Source organism: Bubalus kerabau, chromosome 5 (genome assembly GCF_029407905.1).
Source record: "Bubalus kerabau isolate K-KA32 ecotype Philippines breed swamp buffalo chromosome 5, PCC_UOA_SB_1v2, whole genome shotgun sequence".
In the NCBI taxonomy this organism is placed as follows: domain Eukaryota; kingdom Metazoa; phylum Chordata; class Mammalia; order Artiodactyla; family Bovidae; genus Bubalus; species Bubalus kerabau.
Window position 1 is genome coordinate 78,108,091 of NC_073628.1, and position 20,872 is coordinate 78,128,962.

General features: G+C 34.2%; 1 protein-coding gene across 2 annotated transcripts in view; it reads left to right on the forward strand.

The window, feature by feature from the left end:
• Positions 1-20,872, forward strand: part of MARK1 (microtubule affinity regulating kinase 1) — a 140,799-nt gene that overhangs the window by 94,940 nt on the left and 24,987 nt on the right. Inside the window, exons 5-9 of one of the 2 annotated variants that reach the window (XM_055581927.1) lie at positions 655-720; positions 4,717-4,787; positions 9,325-9,381; positions 15,263-15,499; positions 15,587-15,706. In XM_055581927.1, the coding sequence (XP_055437902.1) occupies positions 655-720; positions 4,717-4,787; positions 9,325-9,381; positions 15,263-15,499; positions 15,587-15,706 (551 nt within the window). Of the gene's footprint in view, positions 1-654; positions 721-4,716; positions 4,788-5,200; positions 5,268-9,324; positions 9,382-15,262; positions 15,500-15,586; positions 15,707-20,872 lie in introns of those variants that run through there. The other variant, XR_008714818.1, reaches the window with a different exon arrangement.

Sequence of the window (20,872 nt, forward strand, 5' to 3'; positions counted from 1 at the left end):
TAAGTTCTATTTTCCCCTCATATTTACAGACAAATTTATTTGTAAATTAATTTACACCATATTACTCAAAGTCATTGGATTATAAGAAGTAAAAAGCAATTATTCTTTTAATCTGTTTATTCTTGAAGTGTGGTTCTTGCTCACTAAAAAAATCTTATGTTTAATTAGAGATACAAATGCAATTCCCTGTGGTATATAATTTCAACTACATAAGTCTGATAATTTAGTAGATTTTAATCAGAAACTTAAAATATCACATAATTATAAAATATTTTATTTCTGTACCAAAGATTATTTAACATTTTTGATTGAATCGTTATGATAATAGTATCTTTTTAAGCATTCACAATATTTTATTATTCTGATTTTAAGATTTTCCTTTTTATTATTTTATTCTAATTTGAAAGGGGATAAGGTTTTTAATCCTAGAAACTTAACTCTCTTTTGACCCAGCAGTTGGTTCCAAATCATTTTGTGATAGTTATCTACCATGGTAGTAATAATCCTTGGGAAAACTTTTAAACTTTAAATTGTAAGTAGTAATTTTTAGTAAATGCTCAACTTTTCCTTTGGTTTAGTGTTACTTTAAATTTTCTTAAAGCATATCTAGTATGCTCACAATTACAGAGTTATATCTCTAATTTCTTTTTTCAGTAAAATTGTTTGAAGTTATTGAAACAGAGAAGACTCTCTATTTAGTCATGGAATACGCGAGTGGGGGTAAGGATGAGGGGATTGAAAAGTTACCTTTGATGAGACATGTTGAATTATTAATACCTGAAAGCTCATTATAATATCTATGTCTTTATTTTGTTAATGAATCTGTAGTTTTATTAAAATGCCTTTCATTGGTGTCTTTAGGAAAATTCATTGTTTGATTTCAAGACCTATTGATCCTACATTTAAAAATTGGACTTTGGCTTATTTAAAAATTACTTAGAGACATTTTTCAAAATTAAATTTGCATTGTTATCTATGAATGTTATCTATGAATGTCATCTATGAAACATTCATCTTAATATTGTATTATTATTATTATTTTCTAATACTATTTTCTCTTGTCTATAAATAGGAAATCTCAAACCCAGAATGTTTTTAGTAATGTTTATAGTAAAAGCCTGTTCTAGGTCACATTTTTGTTTAATTGATCACATATCACTGCTGCTGCTAAGTCACTTCAGTCGTGTCCGACTCTGTGCGACCCCATAGACGGCAGCCCATCAGGCTCCCCCGTCCCTTAGGATTCTCCAGGCAAGAACACTGGAGTGGGTTGCCATTTCCTTCTTCAATGCATGAAAGTGAAAAGTCAAAGTGAAGTCGCTCAGTCGTGTCCGACTCTTAGCGACCCCATGGACTGCAGCCTACCAGGCTCCTCCGTCCATAGGATTTTCCAGGCAAGAGTACTGGAGTGGGGTGCCATTGCCTTCTCCGTCACATATCACAGATTCTCAATATACATACATCTTCAAGATAATCTATAAAATGTTTCAATTTAAACAAGTATTGATCTGTATATTTTATAAATTAGAATACTGAGTTGACAGGGGAATGGTAAGATATACTTCTAGTAGAATACAATGTTTATTTTGACTCTCTAGCATCAAAATAAACCCTGATTATTAGAAAATCATTTTCATTTCCTGCACTTTCCTCAAATGAGAGATACATTGCCGTAGAATCACTGTTCTTTTAGGCATAAGCCTTAACTTTCTCAGAAATAGGTTTAAAATTTATGGAGTTAAATACTTTAATAAGTAAAAAGAGGATCTTGAAGGTTTTAAGGAATCATAGAATTTAAACAATTAAAGGAGGGCATTGGAAATCATTTAAACCAACTTGTCTAATTAACCTTTTTTTGCTAATTAGTAGGAAAACAGTGTTGAGTCTAGTTTTGAGTCCTTTTAGCTAAAAAAGGATGTAGATTTTTATGATGTTCTGATTTTCTGTAACTTGAATAAAGATGATTTATTTTAATCTACAACATTTAGACTATGTATTTTTATAGTGTCTCTTAGATTTTTAAAAAATTTACTACAAATACTAAATATTTTAATTACTTTTTTAGTTTTTTAATAGATTCGGGTTTTTGCATCACTTTTTTAAAACCCTAATACTTCATGTAAGTTTTTTACATAAACCAAAAACCTAAATCATTAATGTTTTTTATTATCATAGGATTTTTAAAAATATTAATTGTCATGCAAACTTGCATAAAATGTTAGTCTATAATAAAATTAATGAACCTTCAAATACCACATAATGAATTCTTTCTTCACTAAACTCTTCTTGGTTAGATGTAAATTAACAGTTCATCAGTATGGGAACCCTGTGTGTTTATAGTTCAGTTAAACTTTTTTTAGTGATCTAGTCTCAAGAGAAGGGCTAGACATGGCTTTGATACGAGAACTTACAGACAGCTAAAGATAGATGGGCGTTGTTCAATTTTTATGAAGGTCCACCACAAGGCTGGGTTAATACTAATATGCGTACTGCTCTAACAATTAATGGTAAGTACAGTCAACTCTCTATTGGTGCTAATGAAGGGGAGCAATGGCTGGAGTAATAGGCAGCACCTGGGGTCCTCACTGCTCTCCTTCAGTAGCACTGGGGGGCAGTGGGGTATAGTGTAGGATAGAGGGGTATGTACTGTAGCTCATCCCAAACCAGGTGGTCTCTTACTTAATTCTTATTCCTGGTGATAGGTTTCCTATGAGTCTTGCCAGTCAGTGGTACTGTAACAAAACCATCTCAGTTCTGTAGCAGTAAATCTAGAATCGACCTCTTGTCTTTTAAACCTATAAATGACAAGATGACTCTGGAAAATAAAACAATATGTTTCCTCTAAAATTTATAGATATTTTAGGATTGAATCTGACATGCACACTAGAAACTTAGCATGAAAAACGGCCTCTTTGAGGAGTACATCTCTTGACTCTGATTCATTCATGGGGCAAAAGATCTTCAGTGATTAGAAAGAACCATGTTTTGTTCAAAGGAACCTATTAAAAGTAGGCATCAGGGCTAATCCACAATGGTGTGTGTATTTCTCCTGTTGTTCATGCAAACATTATTTATTAAATGTTTACTATGTACTAGGTGATATTCAAGGTGAGAACAACACGTGGATAAACAGATACAACGTCATTGTCATCAAAAAGATGACATTCTAGTTGGGGAAGCGTATCATAAACACGTAATATATAATCAGTAAAAGACTGGGTCATGTAAACATCTAGGGTATGGACATTCCAGGCAGAACTTGAGGGCAGTCCAGATTTTTGAACCCCTGCTGTATGTATAATATCTTTCCCAGCCTAAATTCACATATCTAGAGTTAACTGCTATGATGGGTCAACTAAAGCATCTATTCATTTCTCTGTTTTTATCATCCCATTTAATCATTTAAGTATGCTTTATATAATCTGCTAACATTGTAGACGTATTAGTTTCATCTGACATACATACATCATTGCATTTTGATTTTTAACATTTTACTTATGTCCTAGGATTGATATTGCATATATGTATATGTAATATATCTGTATACCTAGATACAAATATATAATTTATTGAGTGCTTACTATATGCCAGTCACTGTGCTAAGCACGTGCATTATTTCATTAATCCTCACAACAGCCATGTGAGACAGGCAATAGGGAGAAACGGGGTCTTAACATAGTTAAGAAATCTTCCTAATATCTCCCCATAGCAACTTAGGGCTAAATCAGGATTCATACCAAAATTAGTCTGATTCTAAAACCTGAGTTTTTAACCACTTTGCTGTACTTTATAAGAACTCTTTAAGCCACTTGGTGAGTTTTTAATATACATGTATGTCTATATGGTGCAAATCATAAGGATATAAAATTTTTATCCTTACACTGAGGTATTTTATCTTTCATAATGTAACTGAACATTAGGTTTATTATTATTAATTAGAGAAAAATGAAAAAAAGCTTACGTGTAAAGAATCTATTAGAAAATTTTTACAGTTTCTAGTATCTTTAAATTCTTTCAACAAATTTGTAATGTGTGTCCACTTTGTGTCCTGTCACGGGGACGGGCATGCAGGTAAAGTATGGGTGTGATGACAGCATTCAAGAAGGTTGCAGCTCCGCTAGGGTAATAGGAGATGCAGACAAGGATGGTTTCATTCTGGATAGCAAGGAGTTCAGTACCAGTGCAGGTGAAATGAGTATCGTGAGAATGAACATGATCAAAATATGAAGGATAAGAATGAAATCACTGTGGATGGAGATAGAGGTGGAATTTGACCAAGATTAAATGATCAGTAGACTTTAAGAGAGTGAGCCAACATAATATGACTTCTGGTATTTTATTTGAAATGTAAGCCCCAAATACAGAGCCAAATGTAATTTTTGGTTGCCCATGCTGTGGCTTCCCTTTATTTGAATGGATAATAAAGAGTTGACTGTATTTTCACATAGTACTGGAAAGAAGAAAGAAAGTTTTCTTAATGTTTTTATGATTTTTTAATTAAAGAAGTTTTGCTGATTCATAAGCTGCTACCAATATTCGGTTTTATATGTCTTTTCCCCTTTTTTTCTATCATGTAATAGTTATAATTTATGTAGAACTATCAGAAAAGTGTGGGCCAAAAACTTCTTTAAAAACAAGGCAAAAACTTGACATTGCATATATTGTTAACTGAAAATCTATGTATATTTTACTGCCTGCTTTACCTTTCTGATTCAGGTGAAGTATTTGATTACTTAGTTGCCCATGGAAGAATGAAAGAAAAAGAGGCCCGTGCAAAATTTAGGCAGGTATGGAAAGTAGTTTTCAACTTTGTTTTGCTGATATTTTTAGTGATGTACAATGGACAGTATCACAAACCAGAATTCATAGTACATGGTACTTTAAAAAGAAAAATTCATACTTTCTTTTTTAAGATGGAAAACTGAAAAAGAAATTTGTAAAATAGTTATATTTGGTTATTTTTAAATCATATAAATAGTAAAATGTTTATAGTTGAGACTTTTATTAATAACTCTTTGATAGTCTTGGAAGTAGAGACCTAGAGTGAGATAGAAAATAAATACTTAAACATTTATCCAGTAATTATTATTAAGTATTATTACCTTTATGTGTACAACATAACTGTGTACTATTTAAAAAGGTTTTTGTATTTTTTTAAGTAATTAAAGATATCTTGCTTTTGGAACTCCTATTTTTGTAGGTTTAAAGACTATGATCAATTTTATTTAGTCGAGTAGGGAAGGAACCTTGCCAGTGTGAAGAATATGGTAAGATATTGGTATTTCCAGGTCGACTTGATTATGATTTGTTACATAAATGATAAAATAAGAAAAAGCAATTTAAGTTCATCTAAGCTTTTGTGTCTAATTTTTAGGAATGAAGTAATTAAAATTAGCATACTTTAAAAATCACTGTAGCAATGCCAGATTAATAAATTGTAAATTGTTCATAAAATTTACTGAGGTGTCAACAGATAACTTATTATATCCAAACTTTGCCTTAGTGAATTTAAAATACTCAATAAAAATAGTTCAATATGTCTTCTGTAAGCATGATTCTGCAATTAAAGTGATCCTATAATCAGTAAGATTGGGTCATACTAATATGAAATGTTCCACTGTGAGATTTGTACATATATGTTAACATATAAACAAGTATAGCAGTCCTGAAGAAGATGGGAGGAAAATACCTTTTGGACTATTTTATTGACATAGCACTCTCCGAATTAATCATGGAGTAGGCTTATTTTGGGAAACATCTATTATTAATATCTCACAGAATCATTATTTTTTGGAACACAATATATAAAATGCTTTAGACCAAAGATATACACAGCCATTCATTATATTTGAAATGAATCTTATAAGCATTTGACTTAAAATAGCTGAATCTAAAGACAACTGGTAATGAGGAAGCAACCTTGAGAAGCTGGACAGCGATCAGCCACATACTATTAAATTCTTTTCTACGATGGGTTGCAAGTCCAGGTTTACTTATGTAAAGGACTACAATCATCACTTCAAATGTCGTCGTTCTCTCCATCTCAGTCACTCTAGCTTTAGTAGCCAACTAAGAAGAAAATTCCAATTGACATTAGATATTTCCATTGAAATCTAAATCGGTATTTGAAGGACTGTCACTGCTCACTCTTTTTAGTTGGTTGGTTTTATTTATTTACTATTAAAAACATACTGTGATTGAAAATTGTGCTGGGTACTATATGGAATTAGAGAAGGTGAAAATGCCTGCTGTTTTAAAGAGCTTACTCATCTTTACTGACAGGTGTGAGCAGGATAGGAGGCTGGGACATAGATATTTTCATAAAGATCCAAGTAATTATTAAGTGGGTCTTTTTTTTTAAGTGAAATCTGGATTACTTTAAAATGAGATCAGAGGTTGAATATGAAATGAATTCTATTTAAAATGTAAAACAATGGAAGTTTAAAAAATAATTCTCTATTATAAATATTAAATGTATTTTACCATCTATGTGTGTTCCCCCAAATTAAATAGATAACCAACTCACATTTTTAAAAACAATGAAAACACATACACAATTTTGTAGTTATTTGTCAAAAAGTTGTTTTTGTTTTTGTATTTATTTTTGCTAAGTTTATTTTTCTTTATAGGTTTAATTAAAACTCTAGTTAATGTATATTTATTTTATTTTTATTTGGTCTGTATGTCATGCAATTACTTTTAAGAGTTTAACAGTGAAGGGGAATATACTATATTATTAAGTGTATATACACACCTATACATGTATGTCCTTGACTCTACCATGAAGTATAGCAAAGACACTACAACAATTTAGGACCAATTTAGCAGCTATTGCTCCTACAGTACCTCTGCATTCCCTTAAGATTTGAAGGCCTGCAAGAAAACCATAATGTTGATTCAGCCCTCTCAATATCAAGGCTATGACTTGAAGCTTGGGAATTCCTGACCCACTTATAAATAATTGCAAAGCAAACCCCACAATTGCACCTCATGGCATAACATTGACATGTCTTAGGGTCAGTGTGGGACTGATTGTCAATCATGTTTTTGAGATCCGTAACTAAAGGATCATAAAGAAGTTCATACATTGCATTTGTGGAGGTACAGAAGGTTTGAGATGGGAGGGCCTGGCCATAGATTAATGCAGTAAAACACAGTGAGTGAGTCAGAAGCCAGAGCTTCTTTCATTGTAGAAATTGTATCCTACTAGATCAGTGTGGTGGATCTACTAGATCTTTCCCTTCTTAAGTCTTTAAGATGCAGGAGATTTTTATTCCAGAAGTGCCTATAGAACTGCTTTCATACAAACTATCCTGTTTAAGGTGAAGTTCATGTTTGGTAACCAAATCATTATCTGTAGCATGCCTTCTTTACTGTATCAAGAGAAGGTGACTTGAAAAACATAATGTTATCAGCAAAGTTCTGTCATCTATGATACAAAAATAGCCTTATAGTATGAATGTCCTATGGCCTATATAATGTATTCAGTAAGTTGAATTAATATTTACATGTAAATGTATATCTCTTAACTAATGAACATATTTTGGTGAAAATTAGATATTACAATTTGAAGCATATTGCTTAAGAAAATGAACCCTACATATTACTTGTAGGGTTCTGCTGTTTTTGGGGGACTCACACTTCAAATTGATTATAATCATTCACAGTTGTTCTGCTCAAAAACATATCATGGTTCTGTAGCACCTGCTTAGTTTGAAATTCAGAGACTTTTACCAACTTGTCTATCCAGGTTTAACTCCCAGTATTACCATTTTCCAACCTACTTTCCAGATACATTGTGTTGCCTCCACAGTAGGCATTTCACCCCCTACCCTCTACATCCCCATCCCCAAGCCTCCACATTTTAAAATATTTCTGTCCTTCATGTTGGCTTAGGTCAAATGTTAGTATCACCTACCAACTGGAAATTATTCTTTATTTTTATGCTTCCTTCTCTTCTTTGTACATCTGCTTCTATGATTCTGCCTTGTTATATATATAGTTACTCATATACATATTTTTTCCTCCTAATCAGACTGTAAACTCCTTAAGGACAGGGTGCCCATGTATTGTTCATTTTTGTGTTCCCCTTGCAACTAGCACATTTTCTTGCACATAGCAGGTACTCAATAAACTGTTGGATCAAACTGACTTAAATAGAATTACATCTTACTCATTGTATGTTGATTTTGTTTTGAATTCATGTCTTCTCTGTCTTTGAACCATTTTAATATACATTAGAATAATTTTATAATACTGAAATATCAGCTTCACTTGTACTACTTCGAAGTTCTGTTTTTTTTCCCTAACCAGTATCCTATTAGCGTGGTCATACTTCACATCACCTTTAGACTTTTAAAAATCTCATTTCTGTCCCCATTTGTAAATGCCTAACCAATACTCAACATTCAGACTGTGTTTACATTTAACTGACTCCACAGACCTGAATGTTCTGCTGTGCTAAAATGGCCATACATATATGTACAAAGTAGCTCTTACCTGATTGCTATCAGATAGTTTCCATTTCTGTATTTTATGTAATAAAAGTATATAACTATCATAGATTTGCTTATAACCTATTTCTCACTTGTATCTTTGGCCCTTAAGCCATTGGGTTCTTTCCTGTTTAGCACTTATCCCCAAAGAGCCCTAGGTAATAGAAATTAAGACTGCATACAGAATCTAGTTACAAGGTAGAATACTTTGCCCAGCTGAATTAGTGACAGGTTTAAAATTATATTTCATTTTTATCCCTTTTCTTTTGAAAATTAGGTTTCCTTTTAAGGCTCAAAAATTTTCCCTTTGCTTTGTAATATATGAACAGACAAAAATACAGTATTGCTAAATGCCCTGTTGATAAATTCTGAAGTCAGTTGACCTCCCTGAGAAACATGCCTTGAGTACATTTAATGGAATTCCTAAAATAGAGTTTTGCATTTTGAACTTGAGCCAACTATCTTGAAATGCTGATTCATGTGTGCCAAAATTCTTATTCTAACAGTGGAGTAAACCATTTGACCCAAATCTATGAAGTATACATTTGATTGTGTAAACAGAGAAATATGACAACCTATAGGAAAAATCTTCATGCACTCTGATATTTAGTATATTTTAGCAAAAGAACACTACTTTTCCACATTGTCTGAATTTAAAAGTGAAAATTTCATCACTTTAGTACATATGGTTTTCTGAACTAAAGGAACAGTGAAATTACTAAATGTAACTTTGAAATCCAAGCTATTAACTTTCTAATTGGAATAATAATTGGGAAAAATGGATGCTTTTACTATAATTTTGAATCTTTTATCCAAATATTTATTTCAGATTGTATCTGCTGTACAGTATTGTCATCAAAAGTGTATTGTTCATCGTGATCTTAAGGTAAGCAACCGGTTTAATAACAAAAATTTATTATTAACAGATATTTGATAGAGCTATTTTTTTGATTGCATGATTGTACCAAACATTATAGAAGAAATTTGGTTTTTATTTAATTTTTACAGCAGCTTTTTATAAAAGGCAGTATATTTTCTTTCTTTTTTTTAAATTGAAATATAGTTGGCTTACAGTATTATGTTAGTTTCAAGTGTACAGTGATTCAGTTATATATTATACATATATTTTTTTCAGGTTCTTTTCCATTATAGGTTATTACAAGGTATTGAATGTAGTTCCCTGTGCTATACAGTAAATCCTTTTTGCTTATCTGTTTTATGTATGGTATTTTGTATCTGGTAATCCCATACACCTAATTTATCCCTCCCCTCTTCCTTTTCCCTTTGGTAACCATAAGTTTGTTTTCTGTATCTATGAGTCTGTTTCTATTTTGTATATAGATTCATTTGTATTATTTTTAGATTCTACATGTAAATGATATTATATAATATTTGTGTTTCTTTGTCTGACTTACTTCACTTAGTATGATATTCTCTACTCCATCCATATTGCTGCCTATGGCATTATTTCAATCCTTTTTATGGTGAAGTAATATTCCATTGTGCAAGTACACACACACACACACACACACACACACACACACACACGGTGAAGTAATATTCCATTGTGCAAGTACACACACACACACACGCACACGCATCTTCTTAACCCAGTTATCTGTTGATGGACACATGGGTTGTTTCTGTATCTTGGCTGTTGTAAATAGTGCTGTTATGAACATTGGTTTGCGTGTATCTTTTCAAATTGAGTTTTTGTGTTTTCTGGATATATGCCCAAGAGTGGGATTGCTGGGTAATGTGGTAGCTCTATTTATTAGTATTTTAAGGAACCTCCTTACTCTTCTCCACAGCCGATGCACCAATTTACATTCCCACCAACAGTGTAGGAGGGTTCTCTTTTCTTCACACCCTTTAAAGCATTTATTAATTGTACTCGTTCTGATGATAGCCATTCTGCCCATGGTGAAGTGATAACCTCATTGTGCTTTTGATACACATTTGTATGCATTTTTCTAATAATTAGCAGTGTTGAGCATCTTTTCATGTGCCTGTTGGCCATTGTGTATGTCTTCTTTGGAGAAGTGACTATTTAGGCTCTCTGCCCAGTTTTTGATGGGCCTGTTGGTTTTTTGTATTATTGAGTTGTATGAGCTGTTGATATATTTTGAATAGTAACCCCTTGTTAATAAAAAGTTTAAAAAATTGCAAATAGTTTATCCCATTCCTTGATTCTCTTTTCGTTTTGTTCATGGTTTCCTTTGCTGTGCAAAAGCTTTGAAGTTTGATTAGGTCCTGTTTATTTTATTTATTTTTGCTTTTATATCTTTTGCCTGGGGGAATAAACTTAACTAAGGAGGTAAAAGACCTATATGCACCTATAACACTGCAAACTATAAAATATTGATAAAGAAAATTGAAGATGATCCAAAGAAATGGAAAGATACCACATACTCTTGGATTGGAAGAATTAATATTGGTAAAATGCCACACTCCCCAAAGCAATCTACAAATGTAACATAATTCCTATGAAAACTTCCATTACAGTTTTCACAGAACTAGAACAAATAATCCTCAAATTTATATGGGACCACAGAAGACCTAGAATTGCCAAAGCAATCTTGAGAATAAAGAACAAAGCTGGAGGCACAGCCCTCCCAGACTTCAGATGATACCACAAAGTTACTGTAATCAAAACAGCTTAGTATTGGCATAAAAGCAGACACATAGATCAGTGGAACAGAATCAAGAGCCCAGAAACAAACCCACACACCTACAATCAATTAATCTATGGCAAAGACAAAGGAGGCAAGAGCATACAGTGGATAAAAGGCAGTCTCTTCATCAAGTGGTGTTGGGAAAGCTTGACAGCTACATTTAAGTCAGTGAAATTAGACCACTGTCTCACACCATATACAAAAACAAACTCCAAATGGTTTAAAGATCTAAATACAAGGCATGACACCATAAAACTCCTAGAAGAGAACCAAGGCAAAACACTCTGACATAAATCATAGGAATATTTTCTTAAAGTATTTTCACTGAGCAAATGAAGAAAATGTGGATGAGAGCTTATCTAGCATTAAAGGTTAAGAGGATTTGATTCTGTTAATTAGCTTCTCTGAATACATAAATGTGTAACTTTGTCCCTAATTAAAAATGCCAGAGGCCCCATTCCATCAGAAGCAAGGTCAGGGTACATATCCAGGTTTGTCTGATGTTAGAGCCAGTGCTCATCCTTACGTTGAAATTCAGAGAATATTAGGAAAATTTTAATGTTTTTATGAATCCCTGGTGGCTCAGTTGGTAAAGAATACACCCGCAATGCAGGAGGACCTGGGTTTGATCCCTGATTTGGGAAGATCCCCTGGAGAAGGCAGTGACTGCATGCTCCAGTATTCTTGTCCAGAATCCCATGGACAGAGGACCTTGGCAGACTACAGTGCATGCAGTCTCAAAAGAGTCGGACACAACTAAGCGACTAACACTATTACTACTATGAATATCAAATGCATGTGAATGGCACCCCACTCCAGTACTCTTGCCTGGAAAATCCCATGGACAGAGGAGACTGGTAGGCTGCAGTCCATGAGGTCGCTAAGAGTCGGACAAGACTGAGCGACTTCACTTTCACGCATTGGAGAAGGAAATGGCAACCCACTCCAGTGTTCTTGCCTGGAGAATCCCAGAGACAGAGGAGCCTGGTAGGAGGCCGTCTGTGGGGTCGCACAGAGTCGGACACGACTGAAGCAACTTAGCAGCAGCAGCAGCAGCGTACTTTAGACTAAGTTATGTGTGATAGTCAAGAAATGATGGTGGCAATGAACATGGGAGGGCAGATACCTCTTGGAGGAACTGATTTCATTTTCTTTAGGTAGACTGAGAAGGCAGATGGCTGGATCATGGGGTAGTTCTAGTTTCAGCTTTTGCAGAACCTCTGTACTGTTTTGTAGAATGGCTTTACCGATTTACAGCCCTCCCAACAGAACACAGTGTTCTAGTTCCTCACATTATTGATGACACTTATCTTTTATTTTTTCATATGGCTATCAAGTTGTGAGATAATACCTCATTGTTTTGATTTGCATTTTGATCTGCATTTCTCTGATGATTAGTGACGTTGAGCAACTGTTCATATACCTGTTGATTGTTTGTATGCCTTGTTTGGTAAAATGTCTATGTAGATGTTTTGCCAATTTTTTAATCTGGTGGTTTGGTTTTTTGGTTATTGAGTCACATGAGTTTCTTACATATTTTAAATATTAACCCCTTTCAGATATGTGGTTTGCAAATATTTTCTCCCATTCTGTATGTTTTCTTTTCATTTTGTTGATGGTTTCCTTTGCTGTGCAGAAGCTTTTTAGTTTGATATAGTCTCACTTGTTTATGTTTGCTTTGGTGGCCTGAGCTTTTGATATATAATCCAAAAAGTTAATAATTGGTAACTTCCTTGGTGGTCCAGTGTTTAAAACTCCAAGGTTCCAATGCGAGGGGCACAGGTTGGATGCCTAGTCAGGGAACTAAGATCTCACATGCCGTGCGGTATGGCCCCACCCCCAAAAGTTAGTAATACTGTATTAAGTAGTGGAAGTTTGCTTAGAGAGTAGATTTCAGGTGTTCCCATCATTAATACCCAAAAAAAGGTAACTGTGAGAAAATGTTAATTAACTTTAGTAATCATTTCACTATGTGAATGTATATCAAATTATCATGTTCAGTTCAGTTCAGTCGCTCAGTCATGTCCGACTCTTTGCGACCCCATGAATTGCAGCACGCCAGGCCTCCCTGTCCATCACCAACTCCCAGAGTTCACCCAAATCCATGTCCTTTGAATCGGTGATGCCATCCAACCATCTCATCCTCTGTCATCCCCTTCTCCTCCTGCCCTCAATCTTTCCCAGCATCAGGGTCTTTTCCAGTGAGTCAGCTCTTCGCATCAGGTGGCCAAGTATTGGAGTTTCAGCTTCAGCATCAGTCTTACCAATGAACACCCAGGACTGATCTCCTTTAGGATGGACTGGTTGGATCTCCTTGCAGTCCAAGGGACTCTCAAGAGTCTTCTCCAACACCACACTTCAAAAGCATCAATTCTTCAGTGCTCCACTTTCTTTATAGTTCAACTCTCACATCCATACATGACCACTGGAAAAACCATAGCCTTGACTAGATGCACCTTTGTTGGCAAAGTAATGTCTCTGCTTTTTAATATGCTGTCTAGGTTGGTCATAACTTTCCTTCCAAGGAGTAAGCGTCTTTTAATTTCATGGCTGCAGTCACCATCTGCACTGATTTTGGAGCCCAGAAAAATACAGTCAGCCACTGTTTTCCCATGTATTTGCCATGAAGTGATGGGACCAGATGCCCTCCTCCAGGGGATCTTCCCAACCCAGGGATTGAACCTGCGTCTCTTACATCTCCTGCATTGGCAAGTGGGTTCTTTACAACTAGCAACACCTGGGAAGCCCAAACAGTTACATATATGCATACAAATGAAACCTTCGTATATAGTGTTAAAATTCAGTCTTTGTCGTTGTTGTTCAGTCGTTCAGTCGTGTCTGACTCTTTGTGACCCCATGGACTGCAGCATGCCAGGCTTCTTGTCCATCACCAACTCCTGGAGCTTACTCAAACTCATGACCATCAGAGTCAGCGGTGCTATTCAACCATCTCATCCTCTGTTGTCCCCTTCTCCTCCTGTCTTCAGTCTTTCAAGCATCAGGGTCTTGTTTCCAGTGAGTCAGTTCTTTGGGTCAGGTGGCCAAAGTATTGGAATTTCAGCTTTAGCATCAGTCCTTCCAGTGAATATTCAGGGTTGATTTCCTTTAGGATTGACTGGTTGGATCTCCTTACAGTCCAAGGGACTCTCAAGAGTCTTCTCCAGCACCACAGTTTGAAAGCATCAGTTCTTCAGTACTCAGCCTTCTCTGTGGTCCAAATCTCACATCCATGATGACTGGAAAAACCATAGCTTTGGTTATATGGACCTTTGTTGGCAAAGTGACGTCTCTGCTTTTTAATACGCTCTCTAGATTTGTCATAGCTTTTCTCCCAGGCATCTTTTACTTTCATGGCTGCAGTCACTGTCTGCAGTGTTTGCAGTCCAAGAAAATAAAGTCTGTCATTGTTCCATTTTTATATACCATCTAATTGCCATGAAGTGATAGTGTTAAAATTCAGTCCTATATAGATGTAATTCTGAACAATTAGATATTGAAGTACTTTACTGGGCTTCTCAGTTTGATGTTATATTAAAAATGAAAGACAAGAAATTAGGCGATTGAGACCGACATATATACACTATTATGTGTAAAATAGATAACTAAAGAGAACATACTATATAGCACAGAGAACCCTACTCAGTGTGCTGTGCTGACCTAAATGGGACAGAAATCCAGAAAAGAGCAGATGTATGTATGCGTATAAATGAGTCACTTTGCTGTACAGCAGAAGCTAACACAGAACTGTAAAGCAACTCCAATAAGAATTAGTAACAAATTTTTAAAAAGTAACTGTGAGGTAATAGATGTGTTAATTAACTAGATTATGGTAATCATTTCACAATGTATAGGTTTATTAAATTATTGCTTTGTATACCCTTTTAAAAAGTAATGCTGTAAAGCCTAGATATATTCAATTTTTATTTGTCAATCATACCTCAGTGAAGCTTGGAAAAAGTTTTTAAATAATAAAAAATTCACATAATCTTAAAAAGAGAGACAAGAATACATGTTTAAGATCTGAACAGTTATAATGAACATTTTATTTTATGTAGGCTCTTTACATTGTCCTTTTTATTATTTTCTTCTTAGGCTGAAAACCTTCTCCTTGATGCTGATATGAATATTAAAATTGCTGACTTTGGTTTTAGTAATGAATTTACAGTCGGGAACAAGTTGGACACATTTTGTGGAAGCCCACCTTATGCCGCTCCTGAGCTTTTCCAAGGGAAGAAGTACGACGGGCCTGAAGTGGATGTGTGGAGCCTCGGCGTCATTCTCTACACGTTAGTCAGTGGCTCCTTGCCTTTTGACGGCCAGAATTTAAAGGTATTGGCTAAATTCGATATTAATGTTCTATCCCCAATCACCTTGATTTCATCAGCCAGCAGTAAATGCTTTCTTTTGCTTTCTAAGGAACTGCGGGAGCGGGTCTTACGAGGGAAGTACCGTATTCCCTTCTATATGTCCACAGACTGTGAAAACCTTTTGAAGAAATTATTAGTGCTGAATCCAATTAAGAGAGGCAGCTTAGAAGTAAGTAATTTTTTCTACCCTATATTTGAAGTTTGACAATTAAAATATTCGAGGAACTGACCCGTGTGTTGAAGTTTGACAATTAAAATATTCGAGGAACTGACCCGTGTGTTTTTAGTAAAATTGCCGGATCATCTCATTTGTCTTTTGTTCAAGCTAGAGAAAGTCACATGATGTTTTCACTACTCAAAAGTTGTGCAGTGGGTTTCTCTAGAGATTCTCATTTCTTCTTCATCCTGCAATGAAGTATTCGAACAACATCAAAATAGGGATAAGACTGACTTAGTTGGAGAAGAAGGAAAACCTAACCTTGTATATAGGAAGTACAAATATTTCAAGGATGAAAGAAGATAGTGAAATTTGAATCCAGTGAATACTCCATGACTGTATCTGATAGTAAAATATTCAGTAGAACCCTCTCAACATTAGTACAAAAAATTTGATATATTTAATAACTAGAGCATGTTGGAAACAGGTATTTCATTTCTTACCACACTGTTTTGCTGCCTAATACATTCCATATATGTGAGATATTTATAATAGTAGGTGCTATTATAAAAGTATTAAGTATGTTGCACCCACTGATGTTAGAGGCTCATGTAACCAAAAAGATCTAACATTTTTTCCTTCTGGTGCTGTAATCCGAACAACTTATTAAGTATTTTGCCCCGTGTGTTTTCAAGAATATTTTCACCTGTACTAAAGTAATTTCAGAGATTCAGCATGTATTGTTCTCTAGTACTTTTTTGTTTTCATTTATTTGCCTTAATAGATAGGGTAGAAAATTCAGAGAATTAACCTCACTTAAACTGTACTTTTTTAGTGTAGCAATGGGGCTTTCTGACACGGACTCCATGCTGGTTAGGAGACAGCCTTATAGTGAGCCATCCCTGTGTACAGAGCTCTCAGGTTAGTTTGGGCTTTGTAACTTTATTACCACAGTACTTTTCACTGAAAGATACAGTGTGTTTGGATGGAAGTTTAGGGATGGTGACTTCCACTGGGAAGTTAAATGCTTTATATCAGTGAATCAGTCATCAGATGTTTCTTACTGAATTATTTGTTTAAATGTGATTAGTTCCTTCCTATAATTTTTTTCTGTTTTGTTTTTTTTTTCCTTTGGGGGTCAAGCGACATGTTAATAATGTTTTAATAGATAAATCTATGCAGTAAAAAAGCCCACTTTCATATTACTGCTCTTCTAAACTTACTTTCAACCATTATAATAGAAAATTAAGTGCAATAGTTAGAATTGTGGACACTTATCAGTTCTAAAATTTTATAGGGACAAAAAACTTCTCTTAATCCTGCTTTGTGACCCATTTTTATCACTGGAGTCAAATTTATATGCATGTCACTTAATAAAAAAATCTCCAGAGTTGAGGCATCAGCTCAGCTAATCAGCAGAGCAAAAAGACCAACAAAAATTATTTAAGGGGAATAGATGTTAAAATCTCTGTGTACAGTTGATAAGATGTACTTGATGTCTTAACGATGATTCATTTACAATAATGGCCAAATATTTAACTCTTTTATCCTTAACATTAAAATGTGAAGGATTACAGTATTAGAATTCTCTGAGTAGAATTAAAAATCCAAATTATTATTATGAAAACATTTGCTCATCAGAAGTTCAACTTGATGTATTTGAGTATAGTCTGAAACCTCCTGTTTCAGCTTATCAAAACTGCGTTTTCCAGCTATGGAACCATGAGTCTACATTGGAAATGCTACCATAATATTGCAGATATCACTATACAAAGGCTGTTCTGCTTCACAATTCCCAGAACTGACTTTCCAGAGAAACCTGATACCAATTTAAATAAAAGATTTCTTTTCCCAAATCTTAAGAAACTCCCTTAGAAATAACAATGATATTAAAAATTGTATTAGTCTTCACTTTTATCTTCATATGAACTTTATTGTCAACTTTGCAATTAAAATAAATCTATGAACTTTTAAAAACAGCCATTTTCAAAACACCAATCTGCAGTATGTAAACAAATTTTTATACAGTAATATGCCTTCATATTGCTTTCTTTTTTTTTTTTTAACTTAAACGTTTATAGTTTGTACTCTTTGCTTTATCATGAGAATGATTTCCTTCCCTTTATGTATCAAAGTTTAACTGTTTTCTTGTTTGTTGTGTATTTGAACTGTTTTCATTGTTTTTGCTAAAATTAATGTGATAAACTTTTTTCCTTCGGGATATATACTTAGATAAATACTCCATGCCCATAGTTTCTGAGTCAGAAGGTAATAAGCAGTTTGCTAGGTCCTGTGTAGCATTGCCAAAAGATTGTATGTGACCCAAAGCACTTGAGGGTATCTGTTCACAGCTTGTTTCTGTATTGGATAGAATAATTTCTAGTAATTGGTGTCTTTATGGTAGTAATACAGTCATAATCACCTTAATTTGTGTTTCTTTCATTGGAGATGATGCTCAGTGTTTTTAATGAATAGGTTAAGGGTGCTTCTTCATGTCTAAGCTCTCTGTATCCCTTTAACTGCTTGACGGAAGGAGTCTGGTTAATCAGCTTTATAGACTTATATCAACTTTGTACATTTTGATATGAAATATTTCCCAATTCCCATTTTTTTTTAAATGGAACTTGATGTATTATTTTTCAGTGTTATTTGAGTATCGTGAATTACTGAGTAAACTCTAGTCTTTCCTGACTATATAATTTGCTAATATTAAAATTTGATTTAAAGAATCGTGATTCAAATAATCTGCTTATTGTCTTATTAAACTTCTTATTTAACTTACACACCTTCTTGTTGCTTCTTAGATATGACTATGTATTTCTTAGGGCCTTATAAGTTACGTGCCTTAATCCTCCATGAGAACAAGATTAATGAAAATGATTTCATATTATCCTTGCTTGACCTTTGATTGTTTCTAGATCTAAATAGTTATATAGCTTTCTTAGGCTGTGTATATGAATGCTTTCAGCTCTTCCTAATTGGGATCATAATGGGAGAGACAGGATCACACATGATTTTAAAAGGATTTGTGTTTCATGCTGTGCACTTTTTTTCCCCCTATTTATTAGAATATTGGTATGTCTGAATTTTTTTTTTTAGAAAGAAGCTGAAAAACTCTTCTGCTGTCTCATCTTTGTATATTTTCTTTAATTTTTCCAGCCCTTAACCAAAATGTTTAAAATAATAACAGTTTGAGCCTAAAGCAAAGCGCTTCCTTACTGCTTTTTCTGTGTAATTTTTAGTCCTCAAGAAGTATTTTTCTACTTTTAACATTTTTTTCAGCTAAGATAATTTTAAAAATCTTGCTTGTGTCTGCCTAGTACAAGTGGTAGTAAAGCAAAAAACAATAATAACCATTTTTGAAATGAAAATTTCTGAGTACAAATTTGGATGCATATGGGGTATACTTTACAAAGGCTAAAACGATTTAAGAAAAAGTATTTTCATCTGGCCAATCTAAAGTCCATAGTCTTTTAATGTGTGGACCTATGTGTAGGGTTTTTTTTTTCCTATTGTTAATTTGTCTAATTCTTCATAATTCTGTGTCCATTATTTTGCAAGTAGTCATCTCCATTTACTGGCAGTGATGGCTAAAGTAAACTTTCTTCAGTTTTGGAGTCTGGTTTGTCCTCTTGTTTCTTGTGTTGAGGTATCTCAAATGAAATCTGAAATGGATTAGTTTGTTCACCTGGTCTAGTGCAGTGTATTGGCCATTGAACAATAGCTCCCTATTGCTCCTTCCTCCTAATGCAGGCAAACAGCATTCTACTTCCTGTTTCTATGAGTTTTATTTAAAACCATCCTTTATATAAGTAGATCTTTTATTTAAAGGATCTTATAAGTAGATCCTTTATATAAGTAGAATCGTGCAGTGTTTGTTTTCCTGTGATTGGCTAATTTTTCTTAACAGTGTCCTCAGAGGTCATCCACATTATAGCATATGTCAGAATTCCCTTCTTTTCTAAGGCTAACACTTCACTGTATGTGCATATCTCATTTTCTTTATCCATCCGTCAGACATTTAGACTCTTTCTACATCTTGGCTATTGTGAATAATGTTGCAGTGAACATGGGTATGAAATAGCTCTTCAAGATCCTGTTTTCAGTTACTTTGGATATATACCTAGAAGTGGGATTGCTGGATCAGATAGTTGTTCCATTTTTAGTATATTAAGGAGCCTCCATACTGTTTACCATAGTAACAATACCATTTTACAGTCACACCAACAGTGCACAACAGTTTCAGTTTCTTCATATTCTCACCAACACTTGTTATTTTCTTTTTTTTTTTTTTTTGACAGTTGCCATCCTAACAGATATGAGGTGATATCTCACTGTGATTTTGATTCCCCTGATAATCAGTAATGTTGAGCCTCTTATCATACACTTATTGGCTACTTGTATATATTCTTTGGAGATATACCTATACAGGTCCTTTGCCCATTTTTTATTTTGTGCAATTTTTTGTTGTTATTGAGTTGTAGAAGTTGTTTATATATTCTGAGTATTAACCCCTTATGTGATATATGGTTTGCCAATAGTTTCCTCATTCCATAGACTGCCTCTCCCAGGTTGCTTTTTAACAGCCCAGGGTTGACTGTTGTTTGAGTGTTGGCTTAAATTTGACTCTGGTAATGCACACCAGTGCCTGTTTTCACACTGATTCTTAATAATTCATAGTTCTAGGCTTAAATCTTAACTGTCCTCTCTTCCCATATTCTCTAAGCTATCATCATTGACTAACCCTGATTTCCATCTCCTATGATCTCTTCTTTCCTAATGTTTTAGTGAGGATTTTAAAATATAGCAGATGATTTTAAAATCAGCATGGTAGATATTTGGTAGAAGACCAGGAGAAAAATCTCTTCATTATTCTTAACTATAAAAATACGAAGCAGAAGTTAAAATCCGTAGGTTTTTATGTTAAAATTTTCAAATGTGAAAATACTCCTTTTAGAGGAACATAGGCAGCAGGCAGTGTATTTTGAGTCAGTTCATTTGGTGAGTGTGCAGGATGATGGGTATAGTTGTCATAAGATACATTAATACAAGTATGTCTCAGGCCTATACCTTCTGTTGGCCTGCTAATTAAACTAGAAACAGTAACTTTAGTTTGAAAATGTCACATGATTCTTGTTGATTAAACTAGCAAATTTCACATTTACTAAAATATGAGCT